At 41.9% G+C, this 14,119-nt stretch overlaps 1 protein-coding gene across 3 annotated transcripts in view; it reads left to right on the top strand.

Annotated features, from left to right (window-relative positions):
- Positions 1 to 6,859, top strand: part of BMP5 (bone morphogenetic protein 5) — a 69,935-nt gene extending 63,076 nt beyond the window's left edge. For 2 of the 3 annotated variants that reach the window (XM_077811591.1, XM_077811590.1), the window contains 2 exons: positions 2,281 to 2,391; positions 6,710 to 6,859. In XM_077811591.1, the coding sequence (XP_077667717.1) occupies positions 2,281 to 2,391; positions 6,710 to 6,859 (261 nt within the window). The remainder of the gene's footprint in view (positions 1 to 2,280; positions 2,392 to 6,709) is intronic. The other variant, XM_077811592.1, reaches the window with a different exon arrangement.
- The last annotated feature ends 7,260 nt before the right edge of the window (positions 6,860 to 14,119 follow it).

Raw genomic sequence — 14,119 nt, 5'->3', positions numbered from 1 at the left:
CTCAACGGCAACCCCTTTATGCAGTCGTAGTTTAATGGAAAAGATGGTGCCTATGGGGCCATGAAAGCAAGGTAAGGCAACAAAAGACAGAGGCTTTGCTGGGTTCTTCCAGGGAAGCAACAGCTGTTTGCAAAGGAAATATTTTATTAAGGAAATAATGGGAAGGCCATCAGCAACTGATTTCGATAACACACTTCAGGTTTCCATGTGTACTTAAATTCCCTCTGCAATATCAATTTAATACAGAATTCATTTTTGCTTCTTAGATGTGTAGAACTGCGGTGCGCTCTTAAACAGTTGCAACATTATACCCCAGAGGTGGTTTCATTTCAGTGATGGTTGATGTGATTCCTATAAATAATATAAAACATTCATGTTAAAACTAAAGTGTTCATTGTTCGGTATAGTCAGGATGTAATCCCTAAATATGAGCTGTGGCATATACTTAATTGCCTCTAATACCGTACTTGGTCTTAGCTATAAGGCCAGAAAGAATCAACTGGCTAACATTTTCAAATTGGCTTACGTTAGGGCCCTAAATTAATATTTAAGCGCATAAACAGAAGTTGAGTGGGTAATATGGATATAGATATTTAACTGTAGGCACCCAAGTTTTAAATTTTTGGCCATTGTTCTTAGGGTTATGTCAACTGCCTCCAATGTTAGCCATAAAGGGGATTAAAGTACTGGAAACACCACTAAAAAGGCAAAAAAACTGACAAGGAGTATTGAACTCAAGCAGCATTAGCTTCTTTTGACTCAGCAGAAGTTCCTTTATGTGGTTTAAAGGAGAGTCACTCTGTGGCATCATTCCCACCAAAGCCATTAACGTTAATTCCTTTGTTTTCCTGCTCAGTCTGGCAGTCTCCTTGGAGGGTGGAGAGGCCAGCCTAGGGCAAGAAAGAACTGGACTCATGGCTCATGTGGTGGGATTGTGATGAGGATCTGAGTAGGAATGTGGACATAGCAGCTTTTGCACAAATGCCTCTGCCTTCTATGGTGTCCCTATACTATTTGTATGTGGTTCATGGCGCAGCTATAGGACTAGCATGTCAAGGACCCTTCCAGCTCCATAAGCGACAGGCCCTGACACCCTCAACATTCTTTGGAAACTCTCTAGCTTCTAGATATCTGTCTTAGTTATTTATAGTGCTCCTATTATTGTAGTATCCGAGAGTTTTAACCTCACAAAATCCCTGTCAGGTAATATACTACTGTTGTTCCCATTTTACAGATGGGGAACTGAGGCACAGAGAGGGTAAGTGACTTGCTCAAGGTCACACAGTAAGTCTGTGGCAGAGCAGGGACTTGACTGCAAGTTTCCCAATTCCTAAGCAAGTGCCTGTCTTCTGGACCATCCTTCCTCACTACATGCGTGTTCAGAGTTTTCCAAGTACTTGTTCTCCCACAGATTATTTCCACAACAGGGCCCATCATTTGTAAGGGACTTTGAGATCATGGGCAAAGCAAGGTGTCACAGAAATGTAAAATATTATTATTTCATGAAAATGTTGCAGCTTGTGTAGCTCAGATTTCTCTAAATACATATTTATAAAAAGAATAGGTAATCTCATAATGCAAGCACCTAACCAAGTATAACAATTCAAAAATGGATCCGTGAAACTAATGGTGAATGGGACTACAATGAAAATTGGGTTAACCCCCAAAATATGTGCTTAATGCTCCCCCCTGCCTCCCCACCTCAGCTGGGCCATGGGGGAATTCAGCCAAGAAAAATTCTCTAACTAAACTTTTAAAAATACCTCTTTCTTTCTGTGAAAAATTATCTGCTTTATGGTTTGGTGAAGACCCCCAAAGTTGATCATTCTGTGACATCACTAATGCCACCATCCTCCATGCAACTCCTGAGACCATGAATACTTTTAGTCTCAAACAAATCATCGGGATTAATGACACTGGATATGTCAGAGAATGATACATTGTTCCAGCGCCCCTGCGAGAATTTCAAAGTGGGAGGAAAAGTATTTTAAAGGCTAGTTTCAATGTATTTCTTTGCTAAATTCCCTCACCGGTTGGTTAGTTGGGGGTATTCAGTACATAGTTCTAGGTTTAACTCAATTTTCATCTTGATTTTGAAGGAAAAGGGATTTGGACTTTTTTTTTTTTTTTCCAAAATATTGTATTTCTGAATATGCCTTATTCAGTCATCCTGGATCCAAATTAGAATGACGTGATACAGTTTTCAATTGATTGAACTGGGAAGGATTGAGAGTGTTTGTGTTTGTTATTATTTACTTTGCTTGTGGTTTTATTTTTCAGGATTGGATAATCGCACCAGAGGGTTACGCTGCATTCTACTGTGATGGAGAATGCTCCTTTCCACTCAACGCCCACATGAATGCTACAAACCATGCCATAGTTCAGACTCTGGTATGTCTGCTAGATCATTTTTGTAACATGCAAATAACTTGGGACAGGGAGCTATGTCTTCCTCTCAGTTTATTATTATTGGTTTGGGGTTAATTTTATTGGATTTGGATTAATTTTGTTTAAATTACACCCTTGTACAAAAGCATTCGTGATTGCAATAGCTAGTGGATGAAATGCCCAGAAAGCCCTGTTTTATATATTTACGGTCGGTTTCTGACCCAGTAATGCATGAAAAAGACTGTGTCACAGCACTGAGGGGTTCTGGTGATGCCGAGACGGATTAAGGTTTCATAGGGCCCTGGGGCAGAGCAAGTGGGGGCCCCTCCTCACCCCTTCCATCTCTACTCCCTCCCCCATTCTGCTCCTTCTGTCTGCGGCCCTGCCCACAGCCCCACCCTATTCTGCCCCTTCCCATGGCCCTGCCCCATTTCACCCCCTTCCCGCTGCGGCCCCATGACTGGAAAAGCTCTGTCCTCTCCCTCCCCCGGCCACACGCCTGGGGCAGCAGCAGCGAGTGAGAGCTGCCCCAGCCCTGAGGCCGTGGCAGGGAACTAGAGCTCCTCCAGTCCCGGGGCTGCAGCCAAGATCAGGGCACAGGGGCTTCCCCCACCTCACCTGGCATTCCTGCCAGGGAACAAGGTTGGGGTGCCCATTTTGGGGGGTCCCCCAATTGGCCAGGGCCCCGTTGACCCAGTGGCTAATCTGCCGCTGTGCTGATGTAAAGCAAAGAGGGGCTTCCTTCCTGCTTCCAAGTGTTTTATGCAGCTTTTGAACTTCCTCATCAACATTCACAGTACAGTCTCTGGTAACTTTGACCTATGCTGCACGGCAGCTCTCGATTTTCAGCTGTTATCGGAAAAGCCTCAATCAGTTGACTGGACTGAAAAATACCTTTTCATCTAAGATGTGTGAGTTGATGCAGTTGCAAGCAAGAAGTGTGCTGTGTGCCTGGCTACCAGTTATGGTTAGAAATATAGTACCATTTGGATTTGATTCTCCGCGTGGTGCAGCTGAAGTGGGAAGAGCCTTACAGCCGCCTTTCGAACTCTCCCAGTCCTGGTTCTAGCTGGGGGTCAAGCCAGCCCCCCGCACAAGATGGACTGCCACAGGATGTTCTGACTTACATTTGCTGGAACAGTCCCCTAGGAAAGCTTCGGTGGGAGCTACTGGGTGCTCAGCAATTCAAAAAACTAGGGAACTTATTTATGTGCCTATATGTGGACATAGGCGTCCAATGTTAGGCTCTTATTTTTCATTTACATCAGCTGAGGATACAACCCGTGCTCTGCACAACATAGAAAATTAAAAGACAGACCGATGAAGGACAGGGGAAATGGCTTCAATGGGCAAGCAGGTGATTGGGATCATGGCAGGCACATTTCTTGTTAGTTCCATTTTTAACAAGCACTAAATGTGCCTCTTCTCCTCCCACCATTCAATCCCCTCACCCCCAGCAGTCCCCAACTACAGAGCCAATGACCTTATATCCTTCCATCCCAACATTCAAGCCAGCAAGATCCTATACAGAGAGGCAGAAGGGACAGGAGGAGGGGAGGGAGTCAAAGGTGGAAATAAGCAATGGGCGGTGGGAAAGGGATTCATTTGGAGAGGGAAAGTAATGCTCTTTGGCAAGAACTAAGGCAATGCACATACGTGATGATGAAGAAAAGCATATTTACAATAATAAACTGTTGTTTCTCTTCAGCTATTATGGCAAAGATTGCCTAGAAAGGTTGCCAAGCTTCAGTGAGACCTTAGATTACAGTTTCTCTCATGCAACTATCTGTCATGCAAGATAAAACATAGCAGTCCAACTTTCATGTGTGCACCTAGCTTTTACTGAAATCCCCCATAGTTAGTTTCTTAAGGGCAGGGGGTTCAAATTGTACTGCACACACATTCTATTGGGCAGCCAAATATCCATGGGGCTAATTGAATTTTAAGTGCACATAAATTAGCTGGCCAGCCACTTTATGTGCACTTAAAAGTACAAAAGTGTTCAGCAGTAGCCAAACACTTTGTTTGAAATTAAATCTAAATAATCTGTATACTCAAGGTGTTCACACAGGGAGAGTTCGGGAAAGAATTATTCATACACTCTCCCCCAATCCAAATGTAATCAATTCCTGTCCATGGTGATTGCACCATTCTGAAAAAGCAGCTTTGTTTTGGGACGAGATTGTTCCTTGAAACCCTTCCAAATATAACTGACTGTTTTGGTTCGTTTTGTAACAATCTTTGGTCCAGCACATCTTCATTTCCACGTGGGGCTAAGCTGCTTTTTCGAAGGTGTATCCATAGGAGTCAAAAAAGTGCTTGAGTAGAGCTAACTCTGCTCCCACTGACATCTGTGGGTAAACTCCTATTGACTTCAGAGGAAGCAGAGTTAGGCCAATGCCAAATGCTTTTGAAAATTCCACCCTAATAATACTTGTTTAAACCTTTAAAAAGTGAATCCTCACTCCAGTACAAATACTAGTATCAGTATTATTAGAGATTGTAAAATTTGAATCAGGATATTGCACATTGAAAGTATGGCTGTGTTCAGATACAGGGGTTGGCTTTGGTTCCATCTCTAGTTACTATTTCCATTTTGTAGATGGGGAAAGTAAGGCAGAATGATTAAGTGACTTGACCAGGGTCACAGATGCAGTCAGTGTCAGAGCCAAAATTCATGAGCAGGAGTTCCTTGCTTCCAATCCTGCATTTAATCCTGCTGGTCAAGCTGCCACTCTCGCTGCTGAACTGTCAAACCTGCTCCCCTTCTCTGTCCTATAGTGGTGGGAGGCCAAATTAGCTGCTTAAAAGAGGAGCTGGCTCACTGGCAGGCAGCCAGGGAGTAGCTTGTGGAGACACTAGCTTCTTCAGCAGCAGGAGTGGCATCCCTAAAATATCACAGAACTCAAAAGCTAGGGGGTTCAAAGGCTCAGGAGGCTGACCCTGGATGGCTCTGAGTAGAGATTGTAGGCGCAGTAGAGATAAAATCACTGCGGCAAATTCCAAATCCTCATGACTAACTTACATTTTCAAAACTATCTTTACAGTAGAATAGGCAAGAAATGTATTTAGTGAAAGCCAAATTTAGCCCAGACATCCACACGGGGTTCCCAGAATTGGGATGCTGGTGGCTGTGGGCTTGATAGAATCCAGAGGCTGGCTCTGGGTGAACATCTGCTTAGAAGGAGGACAATTTTTTTTTCTCCAATATTTTGCTTGTCATTAGTTAATCAGTTTTGAAATGTGTGTGTCTTTACATCCTTACTAAACTGCTACTTTGGGATTTATTATTGCTCATTTTGAAAGATCTTCTCATGGTAACAGTTACATAAAAATCACTTCCTGATAGACTGTTATTGGTCTGGCAAAGACCATAGGCTTATATTACTGCTAGAAAGATGGCTATAACAGATTTTAAAAGACTTCACATACGAATGAAATCCATTACTGCTGAAGTCTTCATCCGCACTGTAATAGTCTCTTACCTTCTATATCACAGCTCCCTTCTCTCTGGCCTCCCCAGTCTCCAGCTATCCAGCCGTGTAGAATATCACTTCCAACTTTTTTGGAAGGATAGAGAAAGTATGTTTAATTGCCCTTATTTTCAGTTATTTTCACGATATCTCCATTCATTTTGAGATGCTGCTCAAAATAACCTCTCTTTTATTTAGCATTCCATTGGAATACCGCAGCCTACCTCAGAGAATACCCTCTCTTTACCCTTCCCTGCATCTGACACCCAACTTTTAGCTTGATTCTGCTCCCCTTGACAAAATTGACATTGACTTCAGTGGAATCACTGATGCCAAGGCAATAGAAACCTTAAAAGAACCATGTTCTTAGAATCTTCATGGAATCCAGACATTCTGTGTGAGAGCTTTCGCCTCTACATTTACTGTATGGAACAAACTTCCTTTCCCCCTCCCCATTGAGGCTCTGATTCAGGAAGACAGTTTAGTAACTAAGGTCAGGGACTTAAGCACATGCTCAAATTCTGTCCTGAATAGTGATGGTATTAACCACATGTTTAAGAGCTTTCCTTAACCAGGACCTATCTCCATTTCTTTTTCAAATCTCATCTGAAAACCAATTTTCTCTCTTGGCTATTCCTCCTAATTTATCCCTCCATCTGCTATTATTGTATAACTCTATTATGTAAATCAGTAGAGCATTCTGGAAGTGAGCTTTGTATGAAAGTTGCTAAATGAAAGAAAGCGGAAACTACAGAACTCTGCAAATTGAATAGAAGTGTTTTCCATAGATTTGCCATTACACCTTTCTATTTTGATATATAAGCAATTTCGCTCTCTCTCTCTTTCAGGTTCACTTGATGTTCCCTGATCATGTACCTAAGCCATGCTGTGCACCTACAAAACTGAATGCAATCTCAGTGCTCTACTTTGATGACAGCTCCAATGTTATTTTGAAAAAATACAGAAATATGGTGGTGCGTTCGTGTGGCTGCCACTAGAATAAAAAACAAGAAAAAAATCAAACCCAGTGTTTGTTCAGAATTGTAATCAAGTCAAAATGCAATTCTTGCTAGTGAAAAGGCATCCCTAAACTTATTCCATTTCATGTCATCTCTCAGTTAATGTACAGTAATGTATATAGTAGCTTTTATTTATTTAAAGGTATATCGTTTCTTTTCTATGGGTGAAATTTCAAAACAGTTTATTTTATGGGTCACCTTACTATGTCGGAGAACCTCCCAAGCTGGTTTGCAATCAATCTCACTGAGACCTTTTTCTGTCCATTTCAACATTTTAAAGTAAGACCTTTGTATAGTTTTTTTTTTAAGTTAGAAAGCCCAGAACTCCTGTGATTGTTTTATGTTGTTAAAGGAAATTGAATACATTTGGTTATGTTGTGCAAATGAAATATATACTGGGATATTTATTTAGAAAAGGCACTAAAAAAAGAAACTGAAGAAAAAATCCTTGGTGAAACGTAATTTTTCTTTTAGAAGTTCTAGTCCATTAGACAAATTGAAATGTTGAACCGTGTTTAAATAAACAAACAGTCGGTAGAACATAGAAGCTGAAAGACTGCACATAATTGTTATAGCTATTTTCTTTAACAGAATCGGTGTAACTGGAGGAACATGTTACGTCTTGGCTTGTGGAATTTTGCAAAAGGCTCAAAGCTTCAGGAATTCTGTGGAGAGAGGCTTTAGTCTGTGCCTATAGCTTTCCAAGTTAACGCTAAAAACTTGTAGTACAACGTTCTTTCCTCCGATAAATTGTCAGTATATTATCTATAACACTACGGCAGCCGATTTTTTTTCATGTTTAATAACAACCCTCCCCCCCCCCACAAAAACAAAAGAACCCTCCACACTCACCTGAGCCCCCTTACCATATGGGCAAGAATTAATATATGTGTGCAATGTGTAAAAGATTAAAATCTGGAAGGAATTTGTTTTCTTTAGCTTCCTTTTCTTGCTGGGTTTGATAATTGGTGCACAGTAAGGCATTTAGGAACATTGGAATTGCCATATGTAGTCAGATTTGTGGTCAGTCTAGTACAGTGTCCTGTCTCTGACAGTGGCCAACAGCAGGTGCTTTAGATGAAGGTGAAATAAATCTTATATGGCAGTTTTTAGGATAATCTCTGTGCACAGTAGGTCCTCTCCTAATCTCTAATCCTACTATCTCTTCCAAAACTTGTTTGCAGTAACTATTATATTCTGGATATTTCTGTTTTACCCTATAAATGTCAAATCCCTTTTATTGTCTTGCTAAGTTTTTTGCCTCAATTACATTTTCTGGCAGTGAGTTCTACAGTCGAATTACACATTGTGTGAAAAAGTAATTCCATTTATCAGTTTTCAGTTTACCATCTTTTAATTTCATTGAATATCCCCATGTTGTTATGGGAGAATAGAAGGTCCTGATTTCCCGTCTCTACAACCAGTCATCATTTTATATAGTTTTGCTGGGAATTGCCTCAGTAGACATATTGCTATATTAGAGTGTTATTTAAAATGAATAGAACACGCCCATTTCTTATGCCTTAGAGAATCTTTTCATTTAAATCCTGATTTCTATGGTTATTTAATGCACATTCCACAAAACACAGACTATTGCAGAATAATATAATCAGGTGTGTGTGTGTTTTGCAGAAACTAATTTATTTTATCTCACTGTCGGAGTATTGTCTTAAATTGTTAAACATACACTTAACTTTTTGAAAAATTAAACAGGGTGTTTTTTTTTTAAGTCATAGCATTTTCTCCAAACATTACATTTCAATTACTATTTTATACTTTATGTACCTCCATAACTATGTCTAATTGCAGTTCATGTACAATAAGGTATATTAATAAAGTTTCGTCAATGAATTGCTGTTTGGGGACCACTTAGATAATGAACGTTAAACTGCATGGGGGATACTTTCAGAAAAGTTATGGGTTTGTTTATGAATCGGGTAGATGGTTATGATGTTTTGAATTCAATTTATTCTAAATAAAATTTAATGGAAACTGAATTTGGTGTACATTAAGTAATATATTTTTGAATAATGGTGTACTATTTTGAGAATAAGAAACTGAAAATTATATTATTCTTTAAAATGTGCTGTTGGAATATGTTTCTATATTTTAAGATCTAATAAACCTGTAATACTAATTTGCTCTGCTATGCTTTTTGATTCTGAGCCATGTTATACTGGAAAGTCAAGTTCATGTTCTTTAAAAGCTAGAACAAAAGAGAATGGCCATTACTGAGGATAGTGTTTGCTGAATTTTGTGTCTTAATACTGTCATGTGTTGCAAAATGGCTTTCATTTTGTTGCTTTAAAGACATAATTATTATTTGAACCATGTACAGTATTAATCACAGTTTTACAACTCTCTAAGCTACTAAAACAGCAATTGAAGTAAAAATATAGCAGAAACAAGGAAGGATGGGGAAAAATATGCTCTGGAAATTCCTTACTAGTCCTTCCTCTGTTTGAGAGGAGAGGCAATTGGCATTACTGTTTTCACAGACTCCAAATAAATGCATACATATACCTTTGGGTTTTAAAACCCACATGTTCAACCACACCTTTTTCCCATAGTACTTGATGTAACACTTTCCACATGTCTGTCTTTTGAAAAATACTAAGTAAATGTCTAAGGTCATTCCATTTCCATTCAGAATTCATAAGAGAGTATGTTCCCATTTTAATCAGTTTTACTTTCTTCATCATCCTGAGAGACTGAAAAAAACAGCGGGTACCTAATAAGCCTAATGAGCTAAAAACAAAAAGAGAGAACATATATATTTTCTCTTAAAATGTATGGGCCAGATCCTCAGCTGGTGTCAATCAATGTATTTCCAATGACTTCAATAGAGCCAATTGCCACTTATACTCTTAGGGCAGGTCTACACTTAAAAAGCTGCAACAGCGCAGCTGCACCCCGTACCGCTTCAGTGAAGACAGTCCTTTGCCAATGGGAGAGCTTCTCCCATCAGCATGGTTAATTCACTTCCATCAGAGCTAGTAGCTATGTCAAAAGGAAAAGCCTTCCCATCAACATAGCACTGTCTACACCGGGGGGTAGGTTGGTATAACTGTGTCACTCAGGATTGTGGATTTTTCACACACCCTGAGTGACACAGGTATTCTGATGTAAGTTTCTAGTGTAGACTGGGCCTCAATCCTTATCTTATTCATAATGTTAATACCATGGGCGGTGTGTGAACCGCTGGATGGGGGAGGCTAGCCTCCAGCCTTGCTCTTTCCACCTGAGCCACTGCCCCTTCCATCCCCCCTGCCGGAGTCCAGAGCTCCTCTTCACTGTGGCCACTGGCCCCTGCCCCAGGCTAGTCCCGCCCAGCCCCAGAGCACCAGGAGGGCAGGCAGCCGATGTCTTCCCCCTCCCCTCCAAGCCTTGGAGCACTGGAAGGGCGGGCAGCACAGGCCACTGCACAGGAGGACTGGAGCCACATGCAGAGTGGGTTGGGGAGGCCTGGGGGTGGAGCATGGGCAGGGTCACACCTGGCTGTTTGGGGAGGCACAGCCTCCTCCAGCCTAAGGTATCTGCCACCCATGGTTAATATCATTGTTATAAAATCTCAGCTAGAATCAAGCTACTACCATACATTTCTAGTACACATTACTTACTTTTCTTTTTTAGCCCTACTCATCTAAGTCAGGGTCGGAACTGGCCCTCTGAGTGCATATTTAACACTTCTATTGTGGTAGCACCTGGAAGCCAAAGAGGTTGGGACCCCATTGTGCTAAGCACTGTATAAACTAGAGTAAATAACAGTCCTTGCCCCTCCCCAAATGTTGTTACCTTGATGATTGTGTTATAGCCGCTACCTTGGTAGGTTGTCAGCCACGTTCTATTTGGAATCTAACATTCCTTTCCACTTGCAATAGAGGTAACGGGGCATTTTTTTTAAATATATTTCTTCTGTTCCATTTTCCTTTCCCTGAGTTCTTTTGTAACAGCTACGTAATTAATTTTCTTTGATTCAGGAAGCTTGTAAGATATTGACAATAAGGTTTTTGTCCTTTATTCATAAGTCTCTGAATTGTTGATCCAAATAAAGCATTTTGAGTGCTGTGAGATTCTCTAACAGTTCGAAATATGGATCCCTTGAATCCAGGGCTTTTGTCAATAAAGTTCTTTGCAATTAGTACTGACTTTCTTGTTCACACATTGGTCTGTGCATATCAAGAGTTTGATATATTGTACTTGTCCCTGGTATATTATAGAGGCTTCTCTGTGATTGCTGCATTACATCTGTAAACACATGCCCTGTAAACAGCAATCTTCTTCAAATAGTGTCCCCAGGGGTGCTCCAGTAGAGGTGTGCTTGCTTCCCTGCACTGCCGTTTGGAGAACTTTAAAACAGTGTCCATTTGGCCCGCACATGTGCTGTCCCTGCCTCATGCTCTGCCACATTGCTAACCAGCAAGCATGGCCAAACCCCCCTCAGTTCCTTCTCAACCACCCCGGCTAGAGACTGAGCTATTAGCAGTCCATTCATTGGATCATTATCTCTCTCTTAGGTTTCAGAGTAACAGCCGTGTTAGTCTGTATTCGCAAAAAGAAAAGGAGTACTTGTGGCACCTTAGAGACTAACCAATTTATTTGAGCATGAGCTTTCGTGAAACAATACCTCCTCCCACCCCACTGTCCTGCTGGTAATAGCTTATCTAAAGTGATCATCAGGTTGGGCCATTTCCAGCACATCACCAGCAGGAGAGTGAATTTGTGTGGGGGGGTGGAGGGTGAGAAAACCTGGATTTGTGCTGGAAATGGCCCAACCTGATGATCACTTTAGATAAGCTATTACCAGCAGGACAGTGGGGTGGGAGGAGGTATTGTTTCATATTCTCTGTGTATATATAAAGTCTGCTGCAGTTTCCACGGTATGCATCCGATGAAGTGAGCTGTAGCTCACGAAAGCTCATGCTCAAATAAATTGGTTAGTCTCTAAAGTGCCACAAGTACTCCTTTTCTTTTTATCTCTCTCTTAGCACTTCAATAGTTAGTTAGTCCTTTTTCTCTTAGTTGTAGAGCTTGCGGGGGAGGGAAAACTTATTTCCCCCTTTGTCTGGGGTTGCCTCAGCAGACAATACATTTGGTTCACTGAGCTTTAAGAGGTGCCTCTCATGCAAGTAGGCCATCCCTGTAATGGATAAGCATTGCTGCTGTATCTGGTGCCTTGGGGAAAACCACATTTCCTAAAAGTGTGGTCTCTGCCAAGTTCAGATGTTGGAAGGACAGAGAACTGAGACTAAAACTCCTTCTCATGGAGGCAGCTCTTCAGCCTTCCCTGGACCTGCACCAGGAGTCACCAGATGGCACCTCTAAACCTCCAGAGGAGATCATGGAGAAAAAGGAAGGCAGATTCGAAGAAGTCGTCACAGCATAGACCAATATCTCTTTCTCCTCTCCAGACAAGGCAGTTATGCCCTCACCACCATCCCTAGCTGATGACTTCAGGCTGTTTCAAGATCTAGCTAAAAGGGTGGCAGACACACTGCAGATACCCTTGAGGAGGTAAAAAACACACATAGTAAACTCTTGGATATCTTTCACTCCTCCTATTCCTCCAGAATAGCCTGCCCCATCAGCGAAGCCCTTCTGGACTCAGCCAAACTTATATGGCAAGCCCTAACATTGGTCATGCCCACCTGTAAATGGGCCAGTAAGAAACATTGTAGCCTGGCTAAGGGTATGGAATTTCTTTTTCCTGCCCACCTCTAAATCCATTGTGGTGGACGCAGCAAATTCACAGGGTCACCAACATCAGGTGAGCTCCACCCCCTGTGATAGGGATTAGAAGCACCTCAACCTGTTTGGGGAAAAAGACCTATTCCTCCACCACACTGCAATTCTGAATTACAAACTATCAAGCTCTGGCAGCAAAATATGACTAAGTCGGTTATACCAAGCTTAAACACGTTTATTGATCAGCTCCTGGAGTCACACCATGAACATTTTGGGCCATTGTTACTGAGGGACAACTGGTGGCCAAGACAGTGCTCCAGTCCGTGCTTGATGCAGCCTACACAGTAGCCTGGTCCACCTCTACTATAGGAAGTCCTGTTAAAAATAGAGAGAGAACAAACATCATACTGATTGCTCCTTCCTAGCTGAGACAGATGTGGTACCATTACCTGTCACAACTGGTGATGTGCCCACCAATTTCTTTCCAACCTACTCTATACCTCCTCTCTCAGAATGAAGGATGTGCTCTCCATCTCAGTCTGCAGATACTCCGACTCAAGGCCTGGCTCCTTCATAGTTCCAGCACATACAAGGTCCTGCTCTGAGGAGGTACAGAAACTATACTACACAGTAGAAAATCTGCTACCCATCGTACTTACCTGCAAAAGTGGGCCAGGTTTCAGGTCTGGTGTAATTCCAGCCAAATTTTGCTGACATCTGCTACTCTCCCAATGGTCTTAGATTATATACTGACTCTCAAGTAATGAGGACTACCTCTCCGTTCACTCAAAGCTCACATAGTGGCCATAGCAGCCTTCCATCAACAAGTAGGGGGATACCCAGTGCTCTCACACCCAATCACAAAATGATTCCTCGGGGTATAGTAAAACTTTTTCCTCAACCCAGACATCCTACCCCAACATGGGACCTAAACCTAGTACTAAAGAGCCTGACTAGGCCACCCTTTGAACACATGGCTACTTGTTCGCTTGCATATCTGTCTATGAAGATGCCCTTCCTGGTGGCTATCACCTCAGCAAGAAAAATAGGGGAAATAGCAGCACTGATGGCACATCTCCCTTATACAATATTGTTTTCGGACAAAGTTACTCTCAGACCACACCTGAAGTTCATCCCCAAGGTGACCTCATCTTTTCACATTAAACTAACTGATTCACCTCCCGACCTTTTACCCTAAACCTCACCGTTATATCAGGGAGGCTATACTGCACATGCTAGGTGTTAGGAGAGCCCTAGTTTTTACCTGGACAGAACAAAGGTCTTCAGGAAATCTCCTAAGGTTTTTCCTATCCATTGTGGAAAGGTCTAAAGGTGCAGCAATATCGGCCCAGAGACTCTCCAAATAGTCTTGAACTGTATCAAACACGGCTATCAGGTTCACAACATAATAACTCCATCCAAAATCTGCACCAACTCCACAAGGTCGGTTTCCTCCTCTGTCGCCTTCCTAAAGAATGTCCTTATCTCAGAAATCTGTAGAGCCGCAACCTGGGCGTCTGTGCATACCTTCACAGAAACCACTGTGCTTACCAG

The sequence above is a fragment of the Eretmochelys imbricata genome, chromosome 3 (assembly GCF_965152235.1).
Source record: "Eretmochelys imbricata isolate rEreImb1 chromosome 3, rEreImb1.hap1, whole genome shotgun sequence".
Lineage (NCBI taxonomy): Eukaryota > Metazoa > Chordata > Testudines > Cheloniidae > Eretmochelys > Eretmochelys imbricata.
The sequence above is the reverse complement of the archived record's forward strand: the minus strand, read 5'-3'. Positions and strand labels throughout refer to the sequence as shown.